Genomic DNA, 25,234 nt, shown 5'->3' on the forward strand with positions numbered 1-25,234 from the left:
CAAAGTGTCATAGACAGGACTGCCATGGAAGTAGGGGAAAGAGAGCTAAAGGTGGGCCAGATGCATAGCCAGTGGGACTGTGCTCTGCAAGATCACACAGGCCAAGTCCCATTTCAAGATGTGTCTGCTTATTGTGGTTTGGGAGTGGAACAGAGAAGACCGTGGGCCACACCCACTACTCCTCATGGCCATCCATAGCTACTGTTAATGTCCATGTGCTTGATTACATAAAAGGGTTGTCCTGCTGGGACTGAAGGCTCTATCTGTCATCCCTACAACCTTTTTCCACATAGAACTAAGTCTTTAGATGCAAGCTTTGCCTTGTTCCCAAGGAGTGGCCCTAAGACATTATTAGAATAATTTAAACTCTCAGCTACCACATTGTATGGGGATTTATTTGCACTGTATTTCCTTTGCTTAGAATACAAAACTGTGACTGGTTGCCTCAAAATAGAATCACTTGATCTTATAATACTGACAGCGTAGGACAAAGAAGACCTATTTTGAATGGATGAAAACAGAAAATTCTCATCCAATTTCCAATAAACATACACAAAAATACTAAAGAATGAATTGGTATAACATCGTTTGTTTTCTTTGCAGCTTTTGAAGACAACTGGATGCTCACATTGTACAGTTAATTACCAAAATGCAAATCAAAACATGTAAAAATGTTTGCTTGAAGCAGAAAGATATTTGGAAGGCACATTACAGTGCCTTGAGAGAAACAAAATAAACAATCACAGATTAGTTCATTTATTTACCATTTTTTCAGTGTAGTATCACCTTCATTGTTTTCAGGATTCAATTCTTCATGCTGACTATGTTAGCATATTTACTGCTAAAGTACCAGACAGTCTCTATGCAAAAGGATAAATGGACACAAATCTGACATCAGGAATCATAACATTCAAAAACCAGTAGAACACTTTAATCTCCCTGGTTACTCCATAACAGACAAAGGTGGCAATTCTTCAACAAAAAAACATCAAAAACAGACTCCAGTGTGAAACTGCAAAACTGGAATTAATTTGCAAACTGGACACCATCAGATTAGGCATGAATAAATAGTGGGAGTGGTTGGGTCATTACAAAACCTAAACCTAATTTCCCCCATACTAATTTTCCCCTACTGTTACTCACACCTTCTTGTCAACTGTTTGAAATGGGCCACTCTCATTACCACTAGAAAAGTGATTTTTCCTCCCTTGGTATCCTACTGTTAATTGAATTGTCTTGTTAGACTGACCTCACACTTGGTAAGGCAACTACCATCTTTTCATGTATTTATATCTGCTCCTGTATTTTCCACTCCACGCATCTGATGAAGTGGGTTCTAGCCCATGAAAGCTTATGCCCAAATAAATTTGTTAGTCTCAAGGGGCCAGAAGGACTCCTCATTGTTTTTCCATTATAAAATTTACTCTGATCAGGTTGAGCCACATAGTCCTTTGTGGTTCATCCATGCCACTAGCACTGCTATTTCGGCCAGTGGGTAGATAGACTCCAGCATTCCCTCTCTCCCTACATACTGCACCCTCACCTTTCCCCAGATCATCGATGTCCTGAAGGCCCTGCAGCTCACTCTTCTGTTTCCTCCTGCCATGCTGAGGCTGTGGCATCTGACTTTGAAGCAATAAGGCCAACAACCAGTCCTTGGAAGACTCCACTAGAAACACACCTTCAATGAGGATTCCTCATTTACAATTACACTTTGAGGCCTATCAGTTAGCCAGTTTTTAATCCGTTAATGTGTACCATGTTAATTTAACATCATTCTAGTTTTTTAATCCAAATGTCATGCAGTACCAAGTCAAATGCCTCACAGAAGTCTAACTTTACTACATGAACACTTTATCAACCAAACTTATAATCTCATCAAAAAAAGATATCAGGTCAGTTTGACAGGATCTATTTTCCATAAACCTATGTTGATTGACATTATATTATCCTTTTTAATTATTTATTAATCAAGTCCCATATCAGTCACTACATTATCTTGCCTGGGAGGATCAATGTCAGACTGACAAGCCTCCTCAGTCCTGCTTTTGTTGCAGTTGACACACCATGCAGAGATCCTTGTGCTGGTTGAACACCCTGTGCAGTTTATTTATAATTGAATCCCTCTACCTTCACAGCATACCTAACATCTTTACAAGCATGAGAGCTTGCTCTCACTCTCTCACTACCTGCTTTCCCCTTTTCATTTCCGTCCTGTGCCTATTTGTGGGCTCTGGCTAGTGGCTTAATTAGCCTTTCTGCCCTGCCCTGCCCCACCCACAAATTAGGCACAGGTCTGCCTCCTCAGCTCCAATCAGACATAGCAGATTGGAGCTGCTGTAAACAGAGCACTGACTCAGGCTTTCCTACCTAGCACTCTGTCACAGCCCATAATTGCCCAAGTTATCCCATTACACTTTTTAAATATTGGCACATTAGGTTTCTTCCAGTATTCCAAGCCTTATTGAAAATCAGCATTAACAGTCCAGTGATTTCCTCAAACAGCTCTTTCTAACATAGTCTTGGATGCAAGTGATCAGGACCTCCTCTTTTAAAAATGTCTAACTTTAGTAACTACTGTTTTACATTCTCCCAAGATACTATCGGACTGGAAAGAGTCATCATCATATGATCCGATTGCATAATCTGCCCCTTCCCTCAGAACAGAAATATTTATTGAAATTCTCCCTTTACTGCATTATTACTGATAATTCTACCATTTCCATCCAGTAGTGGATCAATACCATTGCTAGGGCTCTTTGTGTTCTAATATACTTATTCCTAATATACAAAAAACCTCCTCCTTACTGTCCTTAATTGTGATGGCCATAGGTTTCAAATTGGGTTCTTTTGCTTCCCTTATCAATTTCTACAATTCCTAGCTTCTGATTTATATTTATTACTATTGACTTCCCCTTTCTTTCATTTTTTTTATTTTATTTGTAGCTGTTTTTACTTCCTCTCTAAACCAGGTTGGCTTTTTAACCAGCATGGCCTTCTTCCTCAATCTTGTGGGATTGCAGCTTTCTGCATCTAGTAAAATAGCTCGGTGGTTTGAGCACTGGCCTGCTAAACCCAGGGTTGTGAGTTCAATCCCTGAGGAGGCCATTTGAGGATTAGCCCTACTTTGAGCAGGGGGTTGGACTAGATGATCTCCTGAGGTCCCGTCCAACACTAACAATCTATGATACTCAAGTACAGTACAAAATGTTCTTAAATGATTTCCAATTATTATTCACGTTTTTTCTGATCAAATCAGCCATGAGGAAGAATTTAGTTTATAGATGTTTTCAGCTTTGTCAAATTGGCCTTTTAAAGCACTCTCTCTCTCTCTCTCTATATATATATATATAAAACTTTATTAGATTTTATTCTGTTTGCATATAATAAATGTGATCAAAGTTCCTAAGCTACAACTAATTTTTAGTTCTGTGATCAGTTCTTCTTTAACTATCAAAATGAGGTCTAATATAGAATTCCACCATGTCTGAAGCAACACTTTTTGAGTTAGGAAATTGTCATTTATATATTTAGAAATTGTAAGGATGTTTTAATATTTGCAGCATGAGATCTCCAGCATATGTAACTCAAATTGAAGTCTCCTGGGGTTTTTTCCCTACATCTTATAGAGGCTGGTCATCCTGTTCCCTAGTGTGATTTGGTGGTCTATAACTGACACCAGCTCACATGAGCTGACTTTCTAATGTGCCAGGGGGTGCTTGATGCCCAGCTCTGCCCCAGCCCCACTTCACCCCTTCCTCCAAGGCCATGCCCCCTGCTCCACCTCTGCCCCGCAGCATGTCACAGCCTTGCTCCTCCCGCTCCCTCCCAAAGCCTCTAAATAGCTGACTGCGGTGGACAGAGGTGTGGGGAGAGAGGGGGAGGCACTGATCAGCAGGGCCTGCCACTGGGTGGCAAACACTGAGGGAGAAGGAGTGAGTTGATGGGGGGCTGCTGATGGGTGCTCAGCACCCACTATTTTTTAATTTTTCTCTGTGGGTGCTCGAGCCCTGGAACACCCATGGAGTTGGTGCCTATGCACCAGCTAATACCTCATCTTGTGCTTTATCTATTAGAACACTGATCCATAAATATTCAAGATGTTCTTCCAAATTGTCAGTGACTTGGAAACAGATAATTCCACTTTTGACAGACTGCCACTTCCCCCTCCTCTTTTGTCACTCAGTCCTCACAAAATAGGTTATAACCATTGATTTTAACATTCTAATCATGAAAATCATCCCAGCAGGTTTCAGTAATACCAACTAGATTAAATTTATACTAATAAATGAGCAATTTCCAATTCCTCCTCTTTGTTATCCAGGCTCCTAGCATTGGTGTACAGGCAATTAAAATTTTTCTTCTCTTCATGTCCTTGGGTTCCTTGATTAGATTTTGTTCTCAAAATTTCATTTTGTGCTAAATGAGTGCTCATATCTTCCCTCTTTTTACCTTCCCTTTTAGTTATTATTTTAATGCCCTCCAGCCCACCGCTCCTGAAGGAAATTGCTCCCCTTCTACTGAGATGGAAGCTATCCAAACTATACAGTCAAACCCTCTCCCCCCATAGAAGGCAGATCAATGGTCCACAAAACCCAAACCCTACATCATTTACCTAGCCAGAGGTTCACTTCCAGAATCTTCTGCCTTCCTTCACTCACAGGACAGGAAGGATCTCCAAGATGACACAAAACTGGGTTTACAATGGTGCTAATGGAGCCAGGCTCACACTCAGAATGGCCTGCGCCTGTGCTCCACCCCAGGGCCCTGCCCCCCCTCAGCTTATTCTCCCCAAGGCCTTGCCAGCCACTCCTCTCCACCTCCTCCTCTCTTTCTCCCACTTAACTCCTCTCCGCCCCCTGCCACCCATGTGAGTGGTAGGCAGGGTCTCGGGAGGGGGGGGGAGGTAGGGAGGGAAGAGGCCAAGTGTGGGGTGGAGCCTTGGGGCAGAGCACAGGTGGAATGGGAGGCAGGGCCATGGTCCAGGAAGCGGGGCCACAAAAGATTCTGCTTCAGCATGCTTCCGAGATCCCTGAAGTCATCCATGCATATAAGACATAATTTTTTAACAGTGAGAGTAATTAACCGTTGGAACAACCTACCAAGGGCTGTGGTAGATCCTCCATCACTGACAATTTTAAAATCAAGACGGTAGAGCAGATCTTTAAAAAAACATCCAAATTATTTTGGGGGAAGTTCCATGGCCTGGGTTACACAGGAGGTCAGACTGAATGATCCCAATGGTCCTTTCTGGCCTTGGAATCTGTGAATCTATAAATACAGTGAATCAGTGGCAGAGCCGGAAGTTAAACCCAGGGATCCTGACTCTCACTGCTATTTAGATCATTAGATAATACTGCCTCTCATTACTAGTAGATTGGAGATGACACTACTACATCCCAACTGAGCTGAAATTAACCATTTAATGGCAACAGATATTTCAGCAAGCTTGTAAAGTAGGGGTGTGGATCCAGCCTGCTGCTTCATTTCATCCGGCCCATGGCAAGTCTCCACGCCCCCCTGGTGGGCTGGAGGTGCGAGTACTGGCTCACCCCACTGCAGGGGAAAGCTAGGATCATCAGGCCACTAAAAGTCTGGTTGGCTCTGTGCAGCTCCCAGAAGGAACGGGCATGTCTCTGCAGACCCTAGGAGCAGGGGCAATAAGGGAAGCACCACATGCTGCTCACAGCCCCAGCGCCAGCTCTGCAGCTCCCATTGGCCAGGAACCACGGCCAATGGAAGTGCGGGCACAGAGCCCCCTGACCCCTCTGCCTCGGTGCAGATATGGCAGCTGCTTCTGGGAGCAGTGTGGAGCCCTGGTAGGCAGGGAGCCTGCCTTAGCCCCACTGCACCACCAACTGGGAGCCACCTGTGGTAAGCACCGCCTGGCTGAAGCCCACACCCCAAACCTCCTGCCCTAGTCAGAACCCACTCCTGCACCTGACCTCCCTCCCAGACCCCACACCCCCATGTGCACCCCAACACCCTGCCCCAGGTCAGAACTCCCTCTCACACTCACACTCCCTCCCAGATACTGTACCCCAAATCTCCTCCCACACCCCAATCCCCTGCCCCAGCCTTGAGCCTGCTCCAGCACTCCAAACCCCTTGACCTCAGCCTGGAGCCCTCTCCTGAATCCCAAACCCCTCATCCTCAGCTCCACCCCAGAGCCTGCACGCCTAGGTGGAGCCCTCACCCCTCCTGCACCCCAACCACCTGCCCCAGCCCAGAGCCCCCTCCTGCACCCTGAACCCCTAATTTCTGGCCCCACCCCAGAGCCAAGGGCAGGGGTGACCAATCTGTGGCTCTGGAGCCAGATGCAGTTCTTCAGAAGTTAGTATGTGGCTCCTTGAACAGGCACCAACTCTGGATCTGGAGCTACAATTGCCAACTTTCCAATGTGCCAGGGAGCGCTCACCGCTCAACCCTAGCTCTGCCATGGGCCCTGCCCCTCCACCCCTTCCCACCCCATCCCCATAGCCTACCATGCCCTCGCTCCTCCACCTCCCTCCCCCAGAACCTCCCACACACCACGAACCAGCTAATCAGGAAGTGCAGGAAGGGACGGGGAGGCGCTGATCAGCGGGGCTGCCAGTGGGCGGGAGGCACTGGGAGCACGGTGAGCAGGGGGGCTGCTGATGTATTACTGTGGCTCTTTGGCGATGTACATTGGTAAATTCTGGCTCCTTCTCAGTCTCAGGTTGGCCACCCCTGGCCTAGGGGAAGCCCTGAGCCTCTGTGCCCCCCAGCAGGGATGTGTGTGGCCCATGACTGATTATTTCTGTGGATCAGTGACCCCTGCTAGAAAAAGGGTTCCTCAGCCCTGTTGTAAAACTTACTAAAAATCATATGTACTTGCAAAATGCAAGAGAACAGAGAAAATAATTGCCTTTTTTTTTTTAAATATAAAGAGGATCTTCGAACTATAAAAGAAAATAGTTTGAATAGAGGTCACTTCATGAACATAACCAATGTTAACTATGGTGGAAGTAAAGAAAGTTTAAGAGAGATAGGTAACAGCAAAAATACTGGGGTCCTGACTTTTTGATTCTTAGCAAAAGTAATAATTAATAGCCTGAAAATGTTAAAGCTATAGAAAACCTAACATCCTCTTTGTTCAACTTTCCTTGAACAATTAAAATGTGTCACACTATTATTAATGAACACAGAGGTTTTCAGTAAGAAATATTCTCCTGAAAGGATACTGTCCTTGCAGACAATGCTACCGAAAGAACTGCAGCTATGCAACATAATGTTTGTTTTAAGTGGAGGTGAACTGGTATCATATTTAAAAAACAAAAATTAATCTTTCAGAATAAGAAACCTTTATTCCAAGATGATATGTCATCTGATTAATAAAGAAATTAAAAGCACTTTCAACAATAGCACCAATTTCCATATTACTGCATGTGATATATTAAATAAATAAGTGCAATGAATCTGTGGGAGACAAGTTAGTTTTTGTAACATGTATGTAAATCACTTTATAAAAGCACATTCTTTTTGCTTTCAGCTTTCCCTGGCAATAACATATTTTGCAGTATCTTATCTCCCACGTAGTCAATACTGAAAAACAAAAGAAATTACCCAGCACTTACCTTAGAAAGCATTGACTCTAAAACTAGATTGCATGCTATAGTCTAAAGCAGGGGTAGGCAACCTATGGCATGGGTGCCGAAGGCGGCACGCAAGCTGATTTTCAGTGGCACTCTCACGTGCCCAGGTCCTGGACACCATTCCGAGGGGCTCTGCATTTTAATTTTAAATGAAACTTCTTAAACATTTTAAAATCCTTACTCACTTTACATACAATAGCTTAGTTATATATTATAGAAAGAGACCTTCTAAAAACGTTAAAATGTATTACTGGCATGCAGAACCTTAGAGTGAATAAATGAAGACTCGGCACACCACTACTGGAAGGTTGCTGACCCCTGGTCTAAAGCAACTAAAACATGTGAACAGAATAAATATAAAATGTCTTGCAGAAAACAGAAGTAGAAATTAACCTAAGCAGGATTTGGTGTATTAACACAGGCTAGGAACATGGTATGTCCAACGAGAGAGAGAGAGAGAGAATGGACATTTATGTCTTACAAAGGAATTATAACTAAGGCTCCATGTTGGACATGGAGGTCATGGATTCTGTGACTTTCCATGACTTCTGCAGCTGCTGCTGTGCCTGGTCCGGAATCTCTGACAGTGAGATGAACTCAGCACTGACTATTCTGATGCCACAGGGGAAGTATGATGGATCCCATGAGTAAAGGCTCCCCAAAGAAGGCAAGGAAGCACGGGTTTTGGATGAATTCTGTTGAGCAGCTTTGATACTGAGGCACTTGGCTCCAAAGGATTTTTTTCCTGGTGGTCATCTTGGTAGCAAGAGAAGTAAGAGTGCATAATGCTTCAGCACCAACTGTCTCAGCATTGTTTGGTCATTTGCTCTGAGTGCTCTTTTGTCAGGTGTCCTAGAGTTCTACCTTGTTTGCTGTCTCGTTCAGTTTCTATAGTGGATTGCTAAGAGGTAAAGATTAATGAACCCCGGGCTTTCCATCAGATGATTAAGTCAACAAGGCTGTTGTTTTGTTCACCACAGCTCTTGAAGCCATCTAGCTTTCAGCAGTCTCTAGCAAACTACTCAAATATAAAAGTGTTGATAAGCTGGACCATGGATGATTATAGTGCCACTGACAAGCTACATGAGCAGACGCACACAGACAGAATAGTATAGTGGAACAAAATGCACTCTAAATCCATCACCTACTGCACATATAGCAATAGAGAGATGTTTACTGCCTGGCCTGCAGCTGCAAAATCACACCTGGCAGTTATTCTACATAATGAACCAGCTTTTCAACCTTTTCTAGACTCACTTAATTTGTACATTTAAGAGATTAGAATAAAACATTTAACTTTCAGTGAGTATACCTACTGCTTTGAGACCATTTACCAAAAAATGACTTCAACTCTCTAAGGTTTGACTGTGACTGCTTTAAACTAAGCTGTTTGAATCTTCCTGAAGCTTTCTTTCATTGATCATGTGGAAGTAGGATTTAAAAGAACATTGTTATATGTTAAAAAAAAAAAAAAAAAAAAAGCATATAAATGTGTACCCTCATAACCAAGATAGTCACAGCTCCGAACCGGTTCACATTACAAGCATTGTGTCAAAAGAAAGGACTTCAAATTTCCTCCTCACAAACAAGTTCATTAAGTAGATACTATACATAAGCTGGCAAAAATCATTGCAGTGCTTCTTCACCATAGTATTAAAGTTTTTTTACTATAATGTTCATTTATCCTCTAAATAGGTCAAACTTAACTAGGTCATCAGGTGTTAATATGTAAGATTAACATTTCTTGGACCCTAAAAGAGATCATATATGCATGACGCAACTTACTGAGGAGAAATCATGCTGCCCAGCAAAGTAATAAAACATTGGCAATTTCAAATTATCTTAAAATTTTTGCTACTGCTTACTGTAGACTTGAGATGACTTCAAATGAAAAATGAGAATTGCAGTGCATATTTCAAGTAGTATCAAGCAGACACTATTATGCTGCTAATGACATAATGAAGAAAAGCATTTTTAATAACCCAGGAAGTGGCAACAGTTATGCTCCTCTTGAGAGATCGGCTAGAGGTTTTTTCTTTTTCATGAAAACTCAAAAGTATGAGCAGCTAAAACCTTAGCTTGGTTACCTCCATCCCCATTATTTTAATCCTGTAATGTATATTACATGGATTACTGCGAAGACATGCATTTATAAAATGTCTTAATTCTAAACACTGAAAAATTTACTAGACAAATCAATTCTGCACCTATTTTCTGTTACCTAAAAATCTGCAACTAAGATTTGGATCACAAAAGGTTTGCATGTCCTCTCTCAAGGAAGATTATTTTTGGTCTCTGATTCCTTATGTGCATCTCTGACCCCTTATGTGCATCTCTGACCCTGGAAAGGATTGATCACGTCACAATGCTATAGAGACTAGGGGTTGTCACACTGTCTCGAGAGGCTCACGAGCAATACCACCAACCTTAGGGCAGATTGTTAAGAAGCAGGCCACATATACAAAAATGGTTGAGACTTCTATACTCAGATTTCACCAACCAAGTAAAAAATATGAACTTCTCAGGCACCATACAGCGTTAATATGGAGTCACAGACAGTCCCCTGGGGAATTGCACTCTATCTTGCCACTCAGGCAAGCTTGACTATGGGTACGTCTACACTACAGGATAAATTCAAATTAGCTTAAACCGATTTTATAAAACAGATATTATAAAGTTGATTGTGCGCGTCCACACTAGGCACATTAATTCGGTGGTGTGTGTCCGTGGTCCGAGGCTAGCGTCGATTTCTGGAGCGGTGCACTGTGGGTAGCTACTGTAAAAGAATGAGGCCAATAATGTCGATTTGCGTCCACACTAACCCTAAATCAATATAGTAATATCGATTTTAGCATTACTCCTCTAGTTTTGTAGGAGTACAGAAATCGATTTAAAGAGCCCTTTAAATCGATATAAAGAGCAGTGTAGTGTGGACGGGTGCAGCATTAAATCGATTTAACGCTGTTAAAATCGGTTTAACAGCGTAGTGTGGACCAGGCCTATGATAGATGGCCACTTTACACCAAAGATCACAAAATATTCACTTTACTCCCAGTCCCAAAGGACAAGTCACAAGTCAATTTGCACCTTACATCTAACAGCAAAGACAATGCTTGTAGCCAATCCTATAGTATAAAGATTAACTAGGAAAAAAGGTTACAAGGTTAAAGCAGATAAGCATACACATACAAATGAAGTAGTCAGGTTTCAGAAGGTAATAGCAGCTTCTATAATAATCAGACTCTATATATCCTCTAGGGCTAACCCAGACATAACAGGAAACTTCTTGCATATGTTTGATGTCCATATTATGGCTGGACAACTCTTGGTATTAGCTGAGCTGCTGCTTTTTTTCTTTTAAAAGCCTAAATTAACCTTGCTGCTATGACTGGGCATCTGAGATATCCAAGGTAACAGGGAGTCTCTCTTTTGCTTCTTGCGTTCCATTTTACCCAGGGAAATCTTGAAGGCCAGTATGATAGCTAATTCCTAAGGAGAAGCACTCATCTGTTTCCTATCACCAACTGAATGGCTGATGGATTCTTGGATACAAAACACACTACACAAATCACTTGGATGGAGATGGAAGACAGCAGGCTAGCAGGACACTGCAGAAGCAGCATCTCCAGCCTTCAGAAGCCAGAGCTGGTACTGATTTCTTTCCCCAGTCCCTTTATCCAAAGCTCCCTGAAACTCCATTGCAGTTGTTTAACTTCTTTCTCTATAGTACAAGGGTTCACTTGAGTTTCTGCAGTAATCAGCCTTCTTTACTTCTCCTAAAGGTATATTGAGGTCAGTGTGTTGTGCTGTGTTGCAGGGGTAGCTGCAGACTAGTATGCATGCTGTAAATTGTCTAGGCCTCAGATTTACTCTGATCTTTTAAATCCAGGATATTTAGACAGGGTAGCGATGCTGCTCCACCAAATAAGACAGAACTGCAGTCTGTAATCCAACCAGGCTCGTGTATGCAATTTCAGAGACTATCAAACAGATTCAGCGGTGTTGTTTCCATTTGCTCTGTACAAGAAATTATGTGATCTGCCCTGGTGCAGAAAAATGAAGACTCTTAACTCACTTGTAACATTACTATAATGAGGAAAGTTCCCAAATGATTTGCAGAAGTATCCATTTCATAGAGGGAAGACTAAGACATAGGGACAAATTCAGCACTAGACTCCAGTTACATCAGTAGACTTGCACCAGCTCCCACATAGACTTAATTTGTCTAATTATGTCAATTCTGCTATTACACCAATGAAACCAGATTAACTCCAGGCTTAACTGAGGGTTGCACAGATGTGATGGAGAAAAGCTCATCCAATGAGGGAGGTGGCGGGAATCCTTAAAAGTTCAATTTATGAATACATCTGAAGGCACATTTGCAAACCAACTGAGTATTATACAAATAGGAACATTGGTTAAAAATGTAAAAAAAACATTAACAAGTGCTTGGATCTTAAACTATTTTTTGTTTAATGTAAAAAAGTAAGCATTGCATTTGACTAAAGCTATTTGTATATATGTAGGGTTTACAGCATGAAAAGATCTGAATTCAGTATCAATATCTGTTTAATATACTAGAAAAAGGAATTGGTTCATCTTTAATATACTAAACATGCAAACCCTTATATGTAAACAATACATACATTTTAAAAGTGTAGTCAACTTTAAGTGAACATTGTGATTTGTTTACATTTGTTTAAGTCCAAATTGAACTGCTGATTTGCACATTTTACAAAATGTTAATTTTTTAAATTACACAAATTAACTTGCAATCTGGAAATAATTTTTTTTTTATACTTTTACAAGAGTTTTACTCTAATCAACTTTACAAGCATTTTAATTACAGAATACAACCAATATACATCTTAAAATATCTACACACTTCAAATAAGCACGTGAAGCAAGATAAGTAAAAAATGAAATTCCAACACTTATGCCATTGCAGTTTAACTGTTTGGTAGACTCCTGATCCTTTTAAGAGATTAAGAAAAATATTGTACGAAGCTGAGCAGTTACATACATTACAAAGATGCAAAAAGCTATAAAAATAACTCCTGCAGTTCTTCAGTGAGGTACCCTACTGCAGATACTGGAAACTGATGTTATGTATTAATTTACCATGTAAAAAGATTAGGCAATATTTTCTGTACTTTAATGGCACAAAGTGGAGAAGCTTCCACACATTCTTAGTGAAACTTTTTTTGTACACACAGTAGTTGTAGCATATAGTTGCATTACTCCAAAGTAAAAACACTATCAGGTGATTTAGGCACAAGTTTTAGGTTGTTTACAAAATGAGGAGGGGATAGTTTATAAAAACTAATATGAAATGAAATATTTTAATTTTTTTTAAAAAATCTGATGAAATATTTAAATAAATTGTCCTCTGCAGTGTTATAAACAAGTATTGCACAAATGCTGGCAACTCAGAGTATAAAACTGACTAGATTAGCCAAAGTTAATCTAGTTCTCACTGCCTAGGCCAAATACAAGTTAAATAGCATGTACAGTGAAAAAAAAAGTTAGTGGCCTTTATTATTAGCTACACTGTACATTTTAAATATATGGTTAAATTCATAAGTGTCATGTTAATCTGTACTCTTTAGTATAGCTGGAAGTGCAGATAAGACTCTTCTATACAGTAACAGCAATCAAAGTGTCATCCCCTGGGTTTAAAACATTTTCAATTCATAAATATTTCTTCTTGTTTTAAGACAAATTCACATTTGCCTATAAAAATCTGGCATTTTCCCCTCTCCTGACTCTTAATGCAACTCAAGCAAACACCCTATAAATATAAACCCAAAGTTTCATCTATAAATCTGAAACATACAGTGAAAGGCAGACATTTCTATTTGAGATGTGAAATGTCATTCCACAGTGTTGTAAAAAAAGCAGACTGGACAGTTTATAGTAGTTTCTATGTGCATCTTGATCTGTTGAAGATCACCGAGCCAGCATAGGATTCAAATGAGGCACCAGACTATGGTGAGAGCTGCCACAATGCCATTCAGTATTGCCATACTATAGCCCATGTGGAAGGAATGCCCTGTCAGTCTCCTAGAGAGAAAAACAGAATGCTAATTAAGAAACAAAAAACAGTAAGAATAAGAACTCACAAGTAAGTTACCCAAGGTATATTGAGACCTTTATGGTTCTAAGAGCAGTAACTATTTAAGAGGATTGGAAAGTGACATCTAGGTCTTCAGTTCAAGACAGGCTTAGGATAGCTGATGATCACGCACCATCTGATGGCTTTTCAGGGGGTTGGGACGATCAGAAGCAAGTTAAATTGTGTTGGACTCCTAGTGAATTTCTGCCCATATTCACAAAAACCTCATAACTAGCATCTTTGCTTACCTCTCTGCTCAGACTACAGAGAACTGACTGGGCATGAAGACTGAAATACTGCTAATTTTAAGAAACGAATATCCTGGTGTGTGTGTGGGGAGGATCAGGGGGAACATTGTTAACTTAAGTGTCCATAGGCAATAACAGAAGACAAAACTGGGATAAGCAAAATTTTATCTAAATTGATAAGACATTCTAGGATTTCCAAGAGGCATCAGCAGAACAAGAATTCACCAAAACCATCTTTGCCAAAGAACAGCTTACACATCATTGGCAGTATTGTTCAGCCTATCATACAAGTCCCATCTAAAGCTCAACCAAAGGAGGGGAAGAAAATGTGCATTAAACCACATCACAAAATATTGACAAAAACATGTCTATAAACTCCTCCCCCCCCCCCAACACACACACTTTTCTGGCCAGTAGTATGCTTATTACTACAAACAGGTAGCTCTGCCAGCACTGGATCTTTCTAATTTACAAAGTACAGTTAAGCAAGCTTTGTATAATATAACCAGAACTATATTCTCCACAATTTTGTGGCTGCAGATTCTGCCACAAAAATCTAAGCTTTCATTTAAAATATGCTGTTATCTTTTATGGTTCTGAAGCTAGCCTTCCATACGTAAAACCGTGCAGTACTAACTGAGTCTACAGATTGAAACAGTAGCTTCGAAGTATGAATGACCCTGCATCTCAATGTAACACACACACAGAAACTTGATGATAATGTAACGTGACAATGATTTAACAGATCATTTTACCAGTTACAACCAGCTATTCCTCACTGTGGGACTCAGTGAAAAGTAACAGTCAGTAGTTTTTTGTAGTTAAAGGCTGATAGGATGGAAATTAATGGTTTACCATCAACCATGGTCACTCTGGCTAGTGCAGCAGCTCTCAACAGACTGTTTGATGACAACCACACCCCTCCCCAAAACCCCACTCATTGCAGTCATTTCTTATCCCTTATCGGGTGCCAACAAATGCAAAAGCTCCCTACCAGGGTGCACAAGCCTTTAGCTTTTCCTCTGGCAGACAATATGCAGTATAAGTTATCAAGACACAATTCTATGGCACAATAAAAATTTGAGCAGAGAATAAACTGAAACATTCCAAAATAGAGATCAGCAACACAAGGAATATAGCCCACATCGTATTATTCTTTCCCACAGATAGTCAAGAACTCTGAATTTTGAAACTGTTGCAGAAATCTCAACATGCCTCAGAAAACAAGCAGCCTTGGTGCAGAATTTAGGTCGAGCATGCTAGAGAGTAGCATGGAATAATTAAAATATAAAAATTTATTTTAGAACTTAATATACTTCAGCATTTAGAAGTGTCATATTAGTACTTTGCAAAGACTTTAGTACAACACAAGTGACAGTTCTACCTTAACTGCAGAAAATATGTATCTGTGTCAGGGTCAAATCTAGGTGAAGTATCCAGAATTAGAATACGCATCTCAGAACTATATTACTTCCCTTTTCTAACTGAGCTAAGTCACAGATCTACCTGCAACTGATCATATTTTCTGAAGGTTTTATTTCAGGAAAACTTGATTTTGTCTCCTTAATAGTTTAACCTTGCCAAATGCACTGTAAAAAGGAAACTATCAAATGCTTTGCAAAGTTCCTCTACAGTGCAACACAAAACAAAAGATGCAAGGATGATACATTATGACTACGTTAAAAATTCTGAAGTTGCACAGTAACTGAAAGGCACGAATTAGGGTTGCATGCACAGGTTTAACACTGTCCACCCCTGCACTTGCATTACAATACAGTCTACTTACACAATGTATTTTGTGTGGCGGACACAGAGCAAGCTCAGCAGCTCATCTCAGTCACTCAATTTATTTATAAATATACTCACGATTAGGAGGCTGGTTGCACTTCTGTCCCCTTTCTGTTCTTTCAGAACACCTGTCTCAGGTCTCAAGCCTCTTGCCCTTATCTGCCTCAGGATGGAATCTTACAGTTCTACTCAGACTGAGATTTGGGTGCACTGTTCTTGTACAACCACCCCGCTTTACCTGGCAGGTCCACCTCTGTTTGAGCACCTACTTGATTCTTTGGGAATCTGTGACCAGCAATATTGACCACCAACACCCTTAATATAAAGTGTTTTTACTTAGCAGTTGAAACAAATCATTAGAGAAAACAAGAATAAATACAGGCCAAAGAGACTGACGAGTCCAGTGGTTAGGGCACTCACCTGGGAGGCTCAGGTTCCAGTCCATGCTCCAATTACCAGTCTGTTTTTTAAATTAATAGTGGAATAGTGCCAATGGGACCCAACCCAAACTTACAACCTAGAATTACCCAATGGCCCAGTGATTAAGGTACTTACCTAGTAAGACCTGGATTTAAGTCCCTGCTCCAAATCAGGCAGAACTGGGATTTGAAAGCAGGTCTCCCACATACTGGGCCACTGCCCTAACCACTGGGCTACTAGCTATAAGGGAACTGGAACAACCACCATCACCTCCTGTTTTTCTTGAGAAAGAGCTTTTCTGGCTTAGGCATCTACCTCCAGAAGAGGGTTCACAGCGTGAATTCCAAGCCGATAAGTGCCTAGGGAACCCCAGAGTTAGGTGCTTAACTTCCTTTGAGGCAGGGGACTTAGGCCCCATCCCTCTCTCTGGCACTTCCTACTGCCTAGCTTAGGCAGCTCCACACCCAGCATGGTGGTTTTTGTCAATCTTTCTTAGATGCCTATCTCCCCATGTGTATTATGGAGCCTGGGCACCCAACTCAAGGCTGTGAGTTCCACAAGCTGGCAGGACAACCAAGCAGCCTAGGAATTTGGCTTTAAGTTTTCATCAGAAAGTTCCTAGCTCTCATAGTTCCAAAGACGAATTGAATGCAAGCCCATACTATATAGGGGTGTCGTCTTAAATCTATAAACAATGCCCCTGCTACTGCTCACTGCTTGCCCATTCTGCAGTGAAAGCTGACCACAGAGACTTTCCTAATGCTGATGAAGTTTCACTTACTGCAGTTAAAAAAAAAAAATTCAACCCTGACAACCATCAGAACAATTTTCACTCTACACCCCAAATGAAGACATAGATAGAAGAAAGGTAGCAGTGACCGCCCCCGGCTCATGCAGCTCCTGGGAAGTCTCAAATGTAGACACCTACTAGTAAACTAACATTGGAAACGAAGCCCTATGTGGGGACCACGAACTGCATCCTAATACAAGTCCCAGCATGCTCTATTTGCAAGCAACCTGGAATAGTGAGGGGTAAGCATAGCTTTTTCATGGACAGAGGAGGTTGTAGCCAATTAGTTCGCTGTATCACTCACATATTATGTCATATGTACTCATGTGTGATGAACAGATACAAGTAGGATAGGACTATGGGAGTAGAAGATAGACAAGTATTTAGGAGTGATGAGTGTGTATTGGGTATATACCGTATATACTCATTCATAAGCCGGACGCTCGACGTAAACAAACCATCTTGGCTCATCAGCGGCTTATCTTGATGGCCCGGGAGCCAAAGTTTGCTGAACCCTGAATTATAGGGTCAGTTTATGAATGAGTTATAAAAATTTTCCATTTTTACTTATCCATCTTGGGGAGGTCGGCTTATAAACAAACCAGCTTATGATCGAGTATATACAGTAAGTAAAGCAAGACTGTAATGCAAAAGCCAACAGGCTAAAGTCTGTGAGATTTTAGCTCAGCCACACTAGGCCTCAAGCTTAAGGAAACTTGACATGAGTGGGTTACCTAAGACTAACCCTATTCCAATAAAACCGCATGATCACTGTAAAGGATGGGCCAATAGGTGATGTTATGGAAAATAAGTCACAATGTACCTGTCCACCTGATTGTAACATCAGGGAAAGTTCTGTTCTGACTACAGGTTACTCTGGAAACCGGTTGACATAAGCAGGGCACCTCAGAATTTATGGAGTGTAGAAGTACAGATGAGGAAAAGGAAGGTGGAACCCTCATGCATATGCATAAGGTATTAGGAATGGTCAGAACAAGATAAGAGGTTCCCTGGTTGAGCTAAAGTAGGAAGACCCCAGCAGGAACTGTCCCTTGATTGATGACAACCTGTTGAGAGACCCATTAGACTAATATCTTTGGGTATGTGAGCATGCTTATGGCATTGGCTATTGCTTGGGGGTGTGTGGGTGTTTGTGTGTGGGTGGGGGTGTGTGTGTGTGTAACTTAACACAACACTTCTAACAGTGATTGCCGTCACTATTTGTTCTGTGTGTCCTCCACAGTATCTCCCAATCTAAGAGAACTGTAAAGGTTAACTTTCACCCTATTTATCTGAAATCTGCAGCACCGTAGGAGTAGTGTTAACTCCCTAGGGACATTATAGTTTAACCCAGGACTACCTAGTCAATTTTAAGTAGAGGCTACAGGCCCTCAACCTTGTTTAGTCCTCTGATAATTTAGGCATCTGGCAAAAAAAAACTGCCCCATGTATGAGTGTGTGTGCAGACAGAGGCAAGGGAGCGGACAAACAAGTGTGTCTATGTAAGACAGTGACATCGATAGACAAGTTAGAGAAGTGGGTGAAGAGAAAGATCTATTTTCGTGGGAAGAGATGCAGCATACATGCTGCATGGCATCATGGAAGTTAATCTGAGGATACTGTTCTGTACTAATAACTTCAAAACATCTACATCCAAATAATTGGCAGAGCCCTCACCTTTGCTGGTGTTGGCGCAGAGAAACTTCAGTGGTGGAGCCTTATTCACTGCAGTGAAGCGAAGTGCTGTTATCACACACCCAGGCTGAGGTCAGATGAAATAAAAAAGTGCATGTTCAGATGCCCCAGGCCCCATTGCTGCTACTTTCACATGCTTCCCTCTATTCCCATTAAGTCTCCTCCTGTGCCCTGGAGATAAACTGGAGGGATTAAAGCATAAAACCCACTGGATGCAAGAACAGTGATTTTGGAAAGGTTATACTCTTCTCCCCTTCAAGTTTTTGGAAGGTCAGGGTCACGTCTTAGGCTGTCCCTTTTCTTCTTCTCCCCCCACAAGGATAGCAGTGGGCCCCCATAGACACATATCCTGGAAATATGTTCAACATGCAGGTGGCTCAATTTCCTTCTCTGTCTGAGACAAGGCAGCACAGAGGAAAAAATGCTGAGTGTATGACTGGTGCTCTGGTCCCTATCCAGTGACTGAAACACAACAAGAAGCGGAGTGTTGAACTTCTAGCAGGACTTCCATGAATGTGTAACTGCATTTTTGAGCCATGCTAATACAACAGTAGCTCATCACAGGCAAGGAATGATTATTTAAAAGTGAATGGACTAGAGTACATACTGCTTCTTACAATGCCAAAAGAGGTGCATTACAAAAAGCTTTTCATCACATTTAAGTATTTAAATCAAAAGTTGAGAACAAGTGTGCAAACATAGCTTCAATTTTTAAGTTTTGACATATTTTTGGATCAGACCAAACTTTCTAAGACATCTTCCATTCTGAAATAAGCAGTGCTGCATTATTGTTGAACAGTGCCAAATTCAAGCAGGTGTACCGATAACACCTGTCCAACTGATTTAATTTCCCATGTGACACCATATAGATTGCCCATCTGGTCTGCACACTTGAATATGTGGGGAAAATACCAGACAAAAAAGCTCTCTGGTAATACAAAAGTAAGTTTTTCCTCTATTCAATAACTAGTGGTAGAAATAGCAGATATTTAAGTTAAAAGATTAAAGCAGATATTAAGCCAAACATATTCATATTGAACAGAAATACTTGAGACAGTGAACATATGGAAAAGTGCTTACTTGTCTTAAATTGAATATAGAAAACAACATTTTCCATTTATCTATTATTTCACTCGGCAGGCAATTCCCCACTGCAATTAATCATCATTTTGAGGATATCACATTTTACTGATGGCATCTTCAGCAACTTCAACACAATGCTCTTTTCAGATATAGAAAAACAACATTTTTCCGTATGTGGAAACATTTTCCCAAGCTTCTAATTCTGTGCTATGTTTGCAGTGACTTAGGAGTCTAACCCCAATGACTTTCAGTGAGGTTTAGGAATGTAAGTCACTTATGAAAATGGGATTCAGGAAGTTTGAAAAATTTACCTTAAAAACTTTTTTCAAGGTGAAGCCTTTCCTTGTAGCATCTATCCTTATCCCATTACAATCTGTAAGACAATACTTTGCCACTGTCATCTAAATGTACCCATGACATTCCTGTAACAGTCTTTCAATCAGATCTTCAAAAGTCATCTTAATTCAGGAGCAGTCTTTGTCACAGACATCCAGGAAATAGCAAAGATCAAACATCCCATTAGCTTTTCCCCCTGCAATAGGTAAAGTTGCATGTAATGTGGCACATTTGATCTTGAAAAGTGAGAATATTTGCAACAATCTTGAAATGAGTACAAATCTTTTCCATTTGACTACTTACTTCTTCTACAGTATAATTAAACATTGTCAAGACACCCGTTTTCTACCACTTTCTTAACTTTAGGCACACGTGTATCAGACAGATTTGTACATCTGAGCCTGACAAATCACTAGACACCTAACACTCATTTGTAGGATTGCAGCTATTCATCTACATTTACTACAGTTAGAATGAGAACCAAACCTCTGCAAATTCAACAAGAAAATCTGAAAGGATGGAAAGGCTTTTTATCTAACCGTATCATCAAATGCCCAGCCTACCTTCCAGAAGTTACTAGATTCTAGCAAACCAAGCCATCTAACACTTCATAACTTCACCAACTCACTTCTAGCCACTCCCTTTATCTTCTAGGCAATTGTGTAACTTTAACAACATAGCAAAACGTTTGATTGTCTCAGCTTCCTTTTAATCTCTTAGAACACTCAGAGTTTTCATGCACACAGATTAAAACTAGAGCCCAGTGATTCGAATATCAAAGAGCTTTCAAACAGGATATGTTCACATACATACTTTAGTATCAAAAATTCAAAAAGCAGAAACATTACCGGGCTGTCTTTTCAGTGAAAAGGGAAAAGTTTTCCCTATCTGGTGTACGAACCTGACCAAAGCTATCTCAACTCCAAAAAGAACAGACATAGAGAGTAGCAGAATTCTTCATATTTAAAGTTGATTGGTACCTTTCCTTTGTTAAATAAGGTATTGATAAGATCTCTTAAGTATCAGGCACACCTCATGTTTTAAAGAGCTAAGATGGGCAACAGCATGAACTACAGATGATGGGCCTCATGGAAACTAAAAACATCCCTATAAAAAACCAACTGAGAGGTTGAAAGCCCAGGACTAGCACATTACAAAGATCCAGAAGACTAGTCTGGAGCTGATCTAACTTAGATGTCAAAGCTCACAAAAGCAATTACCTGAAGGAACTAATACAACAAAGTATTTTTTAATGTTAAAGTTGTTCCTCGTCACACCTATTTGGGAGTATAACTTTTGTCCTTGATCATAGTTTTTGTTTACACACAGAAAACCCATGCAAGATAAGAATCTAAGCAGCTTCTCATCTCTTCAATCTGAACTCTAGTTGCTTCAAACTATGCATATGACCCTCAAAGCGCATTGCCTCCCAGCACAAGGTAACAAGACAACTAATTTCAACTGAATATGCAAGTGTTAGATTTTAGAGAAAACCCAGTTAGTGGATTCATATCATGATGCACTGAGAAATCAAGAGAATGTACTCCAAAGGGAAATCAGAATCCATACCAATGCTGTATTAGTCTTGTAGAAATAGCATACAACCTATCCAGCAATCAATTTCTCCTCCTGAAAGAGACAATCTATGCTTAGACAGTAATCAAGCTGAATTGCAGAAGTTATTGCCTAATTTATCCTTTAGGGTTTTTTAAATGTTTCCCTCATACTAGATATGTTAACCAGACCAGTGGTTCTCAAACTGAGAGTCATTTTAACAGGGTCACGAGGGCTGGCTTAGATTTGCTGGGGCCCAGGGCCAAAGCCAAATCTAAAGCCTGAGAAGGCTTCCGCCCTGGGCAGTGGGGCTCAGCTTACAGGCCCTCTGCCTGGGGTGGAAGAACCTGGGCTTCAGCTTTGGCCTGGGGTGGTGGGGGTAAGGCTTTGCCCCTCCACCAAGGGTGGTGAGGCTTGGGCTTTGGCCCCCCTGCTGGGGGCAGCAGGGCTTAGGCTTTGGTGCCCCATCCTGGAGTCATGTAGCAATTTTTGCTGTCAGAAGGGGGTCATGCTGCAATGAACTTTGAGAACCCCCGAACTAGATGAGTTTAAAAGGACTTTTCTAAAAAATGGGGGGTGCAGCAGAAACCTTGTAGCGTTGGTTCCTTTCATTCCACAATGAGTTTTTCCTTTGACATAAGTAAAATGTCCACAAATCACCTTTAATTTCTTTTCCTACTACTATTCTTGATTAAGAGTGTGGCTCTAGTGTCTTGTCAATTGCTCTGGCCTTTTTATTCTTGCTCTTTCATCTTTAGCTTCATTATTTGTACTTTCAATCATATTTCAGCCAAGCCAAGCTTAAAAGTTCTCACATACAGAAGATGTAAAATAAAGTAGCAGTCTTTTTTTTTTTTTAAACCCATCATTTCTGTCACCTCCTGCATCTAAAAGCTTCAAAGCTTTATAAAACATTTTTTCATGGTATTAAGCTAGATACCATTTGCTTCTTTGATTTAGCATGGTTCTCTTGAAGTTAATCCACCATGACTATTTCCCTTTTGTTTTCAACAATCCCCTGTGCATCCAGATCTCCCACTGAGCCGCTCGCACCCAGACTGCCCCACACAGAAACCTCTCACCCCACATCTGGATCCACTCACACTAAGCGCCCCCCAGCCCACAGCCTGCCCAGCCACACCTGGTACAGAACCCCTGGGAGGTTTCTGGGGCAGATTCTTCCCTTGCACGGTGTCAGGATCAACTGAAGCCTCACTGCTAAGTCCCTGTACTGGGGAAGGTAGAGGCTTCAGGATCGTCTCCTACTTCAATGCAGTCAGTGGCCTGTGCTCCCCACTGCCATGCTGGCGTCACATTTGACAAAATAAATTTGCAGAATTTTAAAATATTGTGTGCTTAATTTTTGGTGCATAATTTTTAGGCATAGACTTTCTTCAGGAGTAAATCCTGTGTGCAAGAAGCCAAAATGTCTCCCAGCATTAATGATAACAGCTTCAGAACAGTTGACTCCAAGGAGCAAAAGTCTAAATTTTTCCAAAAGCATCTATTAATTTCAGATGCTTCCATTTTTCATTACCCCACCTAAGACACCAAAGGCCTGATTTTCCAGGTGTGATTAGCACCAATGGTTTCAACAGATTTTGCTGGAAGTTATGGATGTTTAGCAACACTGCAAACAGGGCCCTGTGTGTCTCAAGTCAAACATTCAGAGGCATCTGTAGCAGGGTGGTTACCTCGCTCCTGCCCTTCAGGGCTTAAAACAGCCCAGGAGAGGATTGTGGCTGGGGCAAGAAGCCTGGGCTGCTTGGGGAAAAGCAGGCTCAGCTGGAGCCAAGCCCCAATCAGGCCCCAGCTGGCCCCTATAAGAGGCAGTGAGCCAGAGGCCCAGGCAGTCTCCCTCTGCTTGTAGAGGGAGAAGAGCCTGGCTGCAGGGAGCAAAACGCAGGATACCTGAGTGGTGCAGGGCTGGGGAAAGGCAGAGGAGCTGGGGAGCTCCTGCCTAGAAAGCCCCAGGTCTGGCCTAGCATAAAGCCAAGAGGTACTGGGGTTGCAGGGGGCAGCCCAGGGATAGGCAAAGGCAGCAGGTCCAAACCCCTTTGCCTATGATGAGTGGTTGATACTGCAGTCTGCCCCAGTGAACAGGGCTAGATGGAGACTCGGCAGTAGCCAAAACTGAGGCAAAGCGGGGATAGTGGGTTGGGGGTTCCCCAGGGAGGGGAGACCCAGATTGGTGGGGTACTGCCAGGGGGCAGTACCCCAGTTAAAAGGGCACTGGGGTCCAGGGAGGGACACAGGGGCCAATAGGACAGGCGGATCACCAGCCTGCAGAGGGCACTCCTGGCTGGAAAAAGAGCTAATTCCCTGAGAGACCAGCAGTAGGCGCCACAGGAGTGAGTCCGCATGTTTACATATTCAAGTGTATTAATTAAAAATTTAGGCTTAACTCAGCATGTAAAAAGTTTCTGGTGCTCAAAAACAAACAAACAAAGTTTTTGTTATAACAACCCCCCTCTTTAATTCTATTATAACCAGCCATATGACATCTGTTCATTAATTCATAGCCTGAAGAACACTATTCCATGCAGAGGTGGCTCTCTAGAACTATAAAAGGAACATTTAATATTGTATTCATTCTCAATTTCACAGTGCTTTAGGAAAAACTATTTTATTTGTTTATATGGAATACATGGGCCCAAAGAGTCAATGGCATTAATATAACTCAGTTACTGTCCAACATTAAACAGTTTTAAACAAGGTTCAGTATAGAGAGAGACCTCAGCCTGCTTAGCACCATGGCACACATACCATTAAACATCCTTTTAACCTTTAATAACTGTTCTCTGTCTTAAAGCATTTGAAATGTAAATATGACAATAAGGCTTTCATTTTAATAACATCCCTTGTTCACTCCTTTCCTTATAGCTAGTGAGTTTTTTAAAAGGAAAAAAACCCCGTGATTTACAGTCTCTTAGACAGTAATAACTGTCATTTCTGGGGACACTCTGCACTTTCCAGAGGTTTTAAATTTGGCAGAAGAATATAAGAATTATATGTTTCTATTATATGAGAAGTTAGTTGTGACAAGCTGAAGCTGTCCTCATTGCTGCCATTTCCTAAGACGACCAACACACTAAAGGAAAGGGAAAAGGACGGCAAAGACAAAAAATAAAGCTTCTGTCTCTGGTGCTGATTCTCACTTGCAACCTCACTGCCAGAAAAACACAGGCCAAGCACACATCTATCAGCCACTCCGAGAAATGACAAATCCATAAGGATTTGACTGTTTAGGGCACTGCTTTTAGCAGTTTTTTCTGGTCACAGGCACACAACACTGTTGCAAAATATACCATCTTGGCTGGCTAAGCCAGACTCTTATTAGAAAGAAGGGAAAGGAGAGGGATAGGAAAGAAGAAATAAGGTAGGGAAGGAAAAAGACACGTGTGGGAAGGAAGGAGACAGTCTCACATCCCAGGTGGTGGCTGGGATTCAGCTCAAGCCAGTAGAAGTGGTGATGTCATCTGGGGGACTCTCTCTGGCCCAGTCTTATCAGGACATCTCTTAGGATCAGATTGACAAAGGCTGGGGGTCCCAGAAGATGGTGGGGGAGGCAGCCATCACGGTAAAGCTT

At 41.5% G+C, this 25,234-nt stretch overlaps 1 protein-coding gene across 4 annotated transcripts in view; it reads right to left on the minus strand.

Moving 5' to 3' along the window:
• ARL6IP6 (ADP ribosylation factor like GTPase 6 interacting protein 6) overlaps window positions 1-25,234 on the minus strand; it is a 253,595-nt gene that overhangs the window by 219,646 nt on the left and 8,715 nt on the right. Inside the window, exons 4-5 of one of the 4 annotated variants that reach the window (XR_007776477.1) lie at window positions 18,655-19,134; window positions 13,607-13,679 (exon numbers count right to left, since the gene is read on the minus strand). The exons of 2 other annotated variants lie outside the window; for them this stretch is intronic. Coding sequence is in view for 1 of the 2 variants with exons in the window: in XM_050969355.1 (XP_050825312.1) it covers window positions 13,586-13,679 (94 nt within the window). In the remaining variant the exon portion in view is untranslated. Of the gene's footprint in view, window positions 1-12,065; window positions 13,680-18,654; window positions 19,135-25,234 lie in introns of those variants that run through there. One more of the 4 variants, XM_050969355.1, reaches the window with a different exon arrangement.

The sequence above is a fragment of the Gopherus flavomarginatus genome, chromosome 10 (genome assembly GCF_025201925.1).
Source record: "Gopherus flavomarginatus isolate rGopFla2 chromosome 10, rGopFla2.mat.asm, whole genome shotgun sequence".
NCBI classification, from domain to species: domain Eukaryota; kingdom Metazoa; phylum Chordata; order Testudines; family Testudinidae; genus Gopherus; species Gopherus flavomarginatus.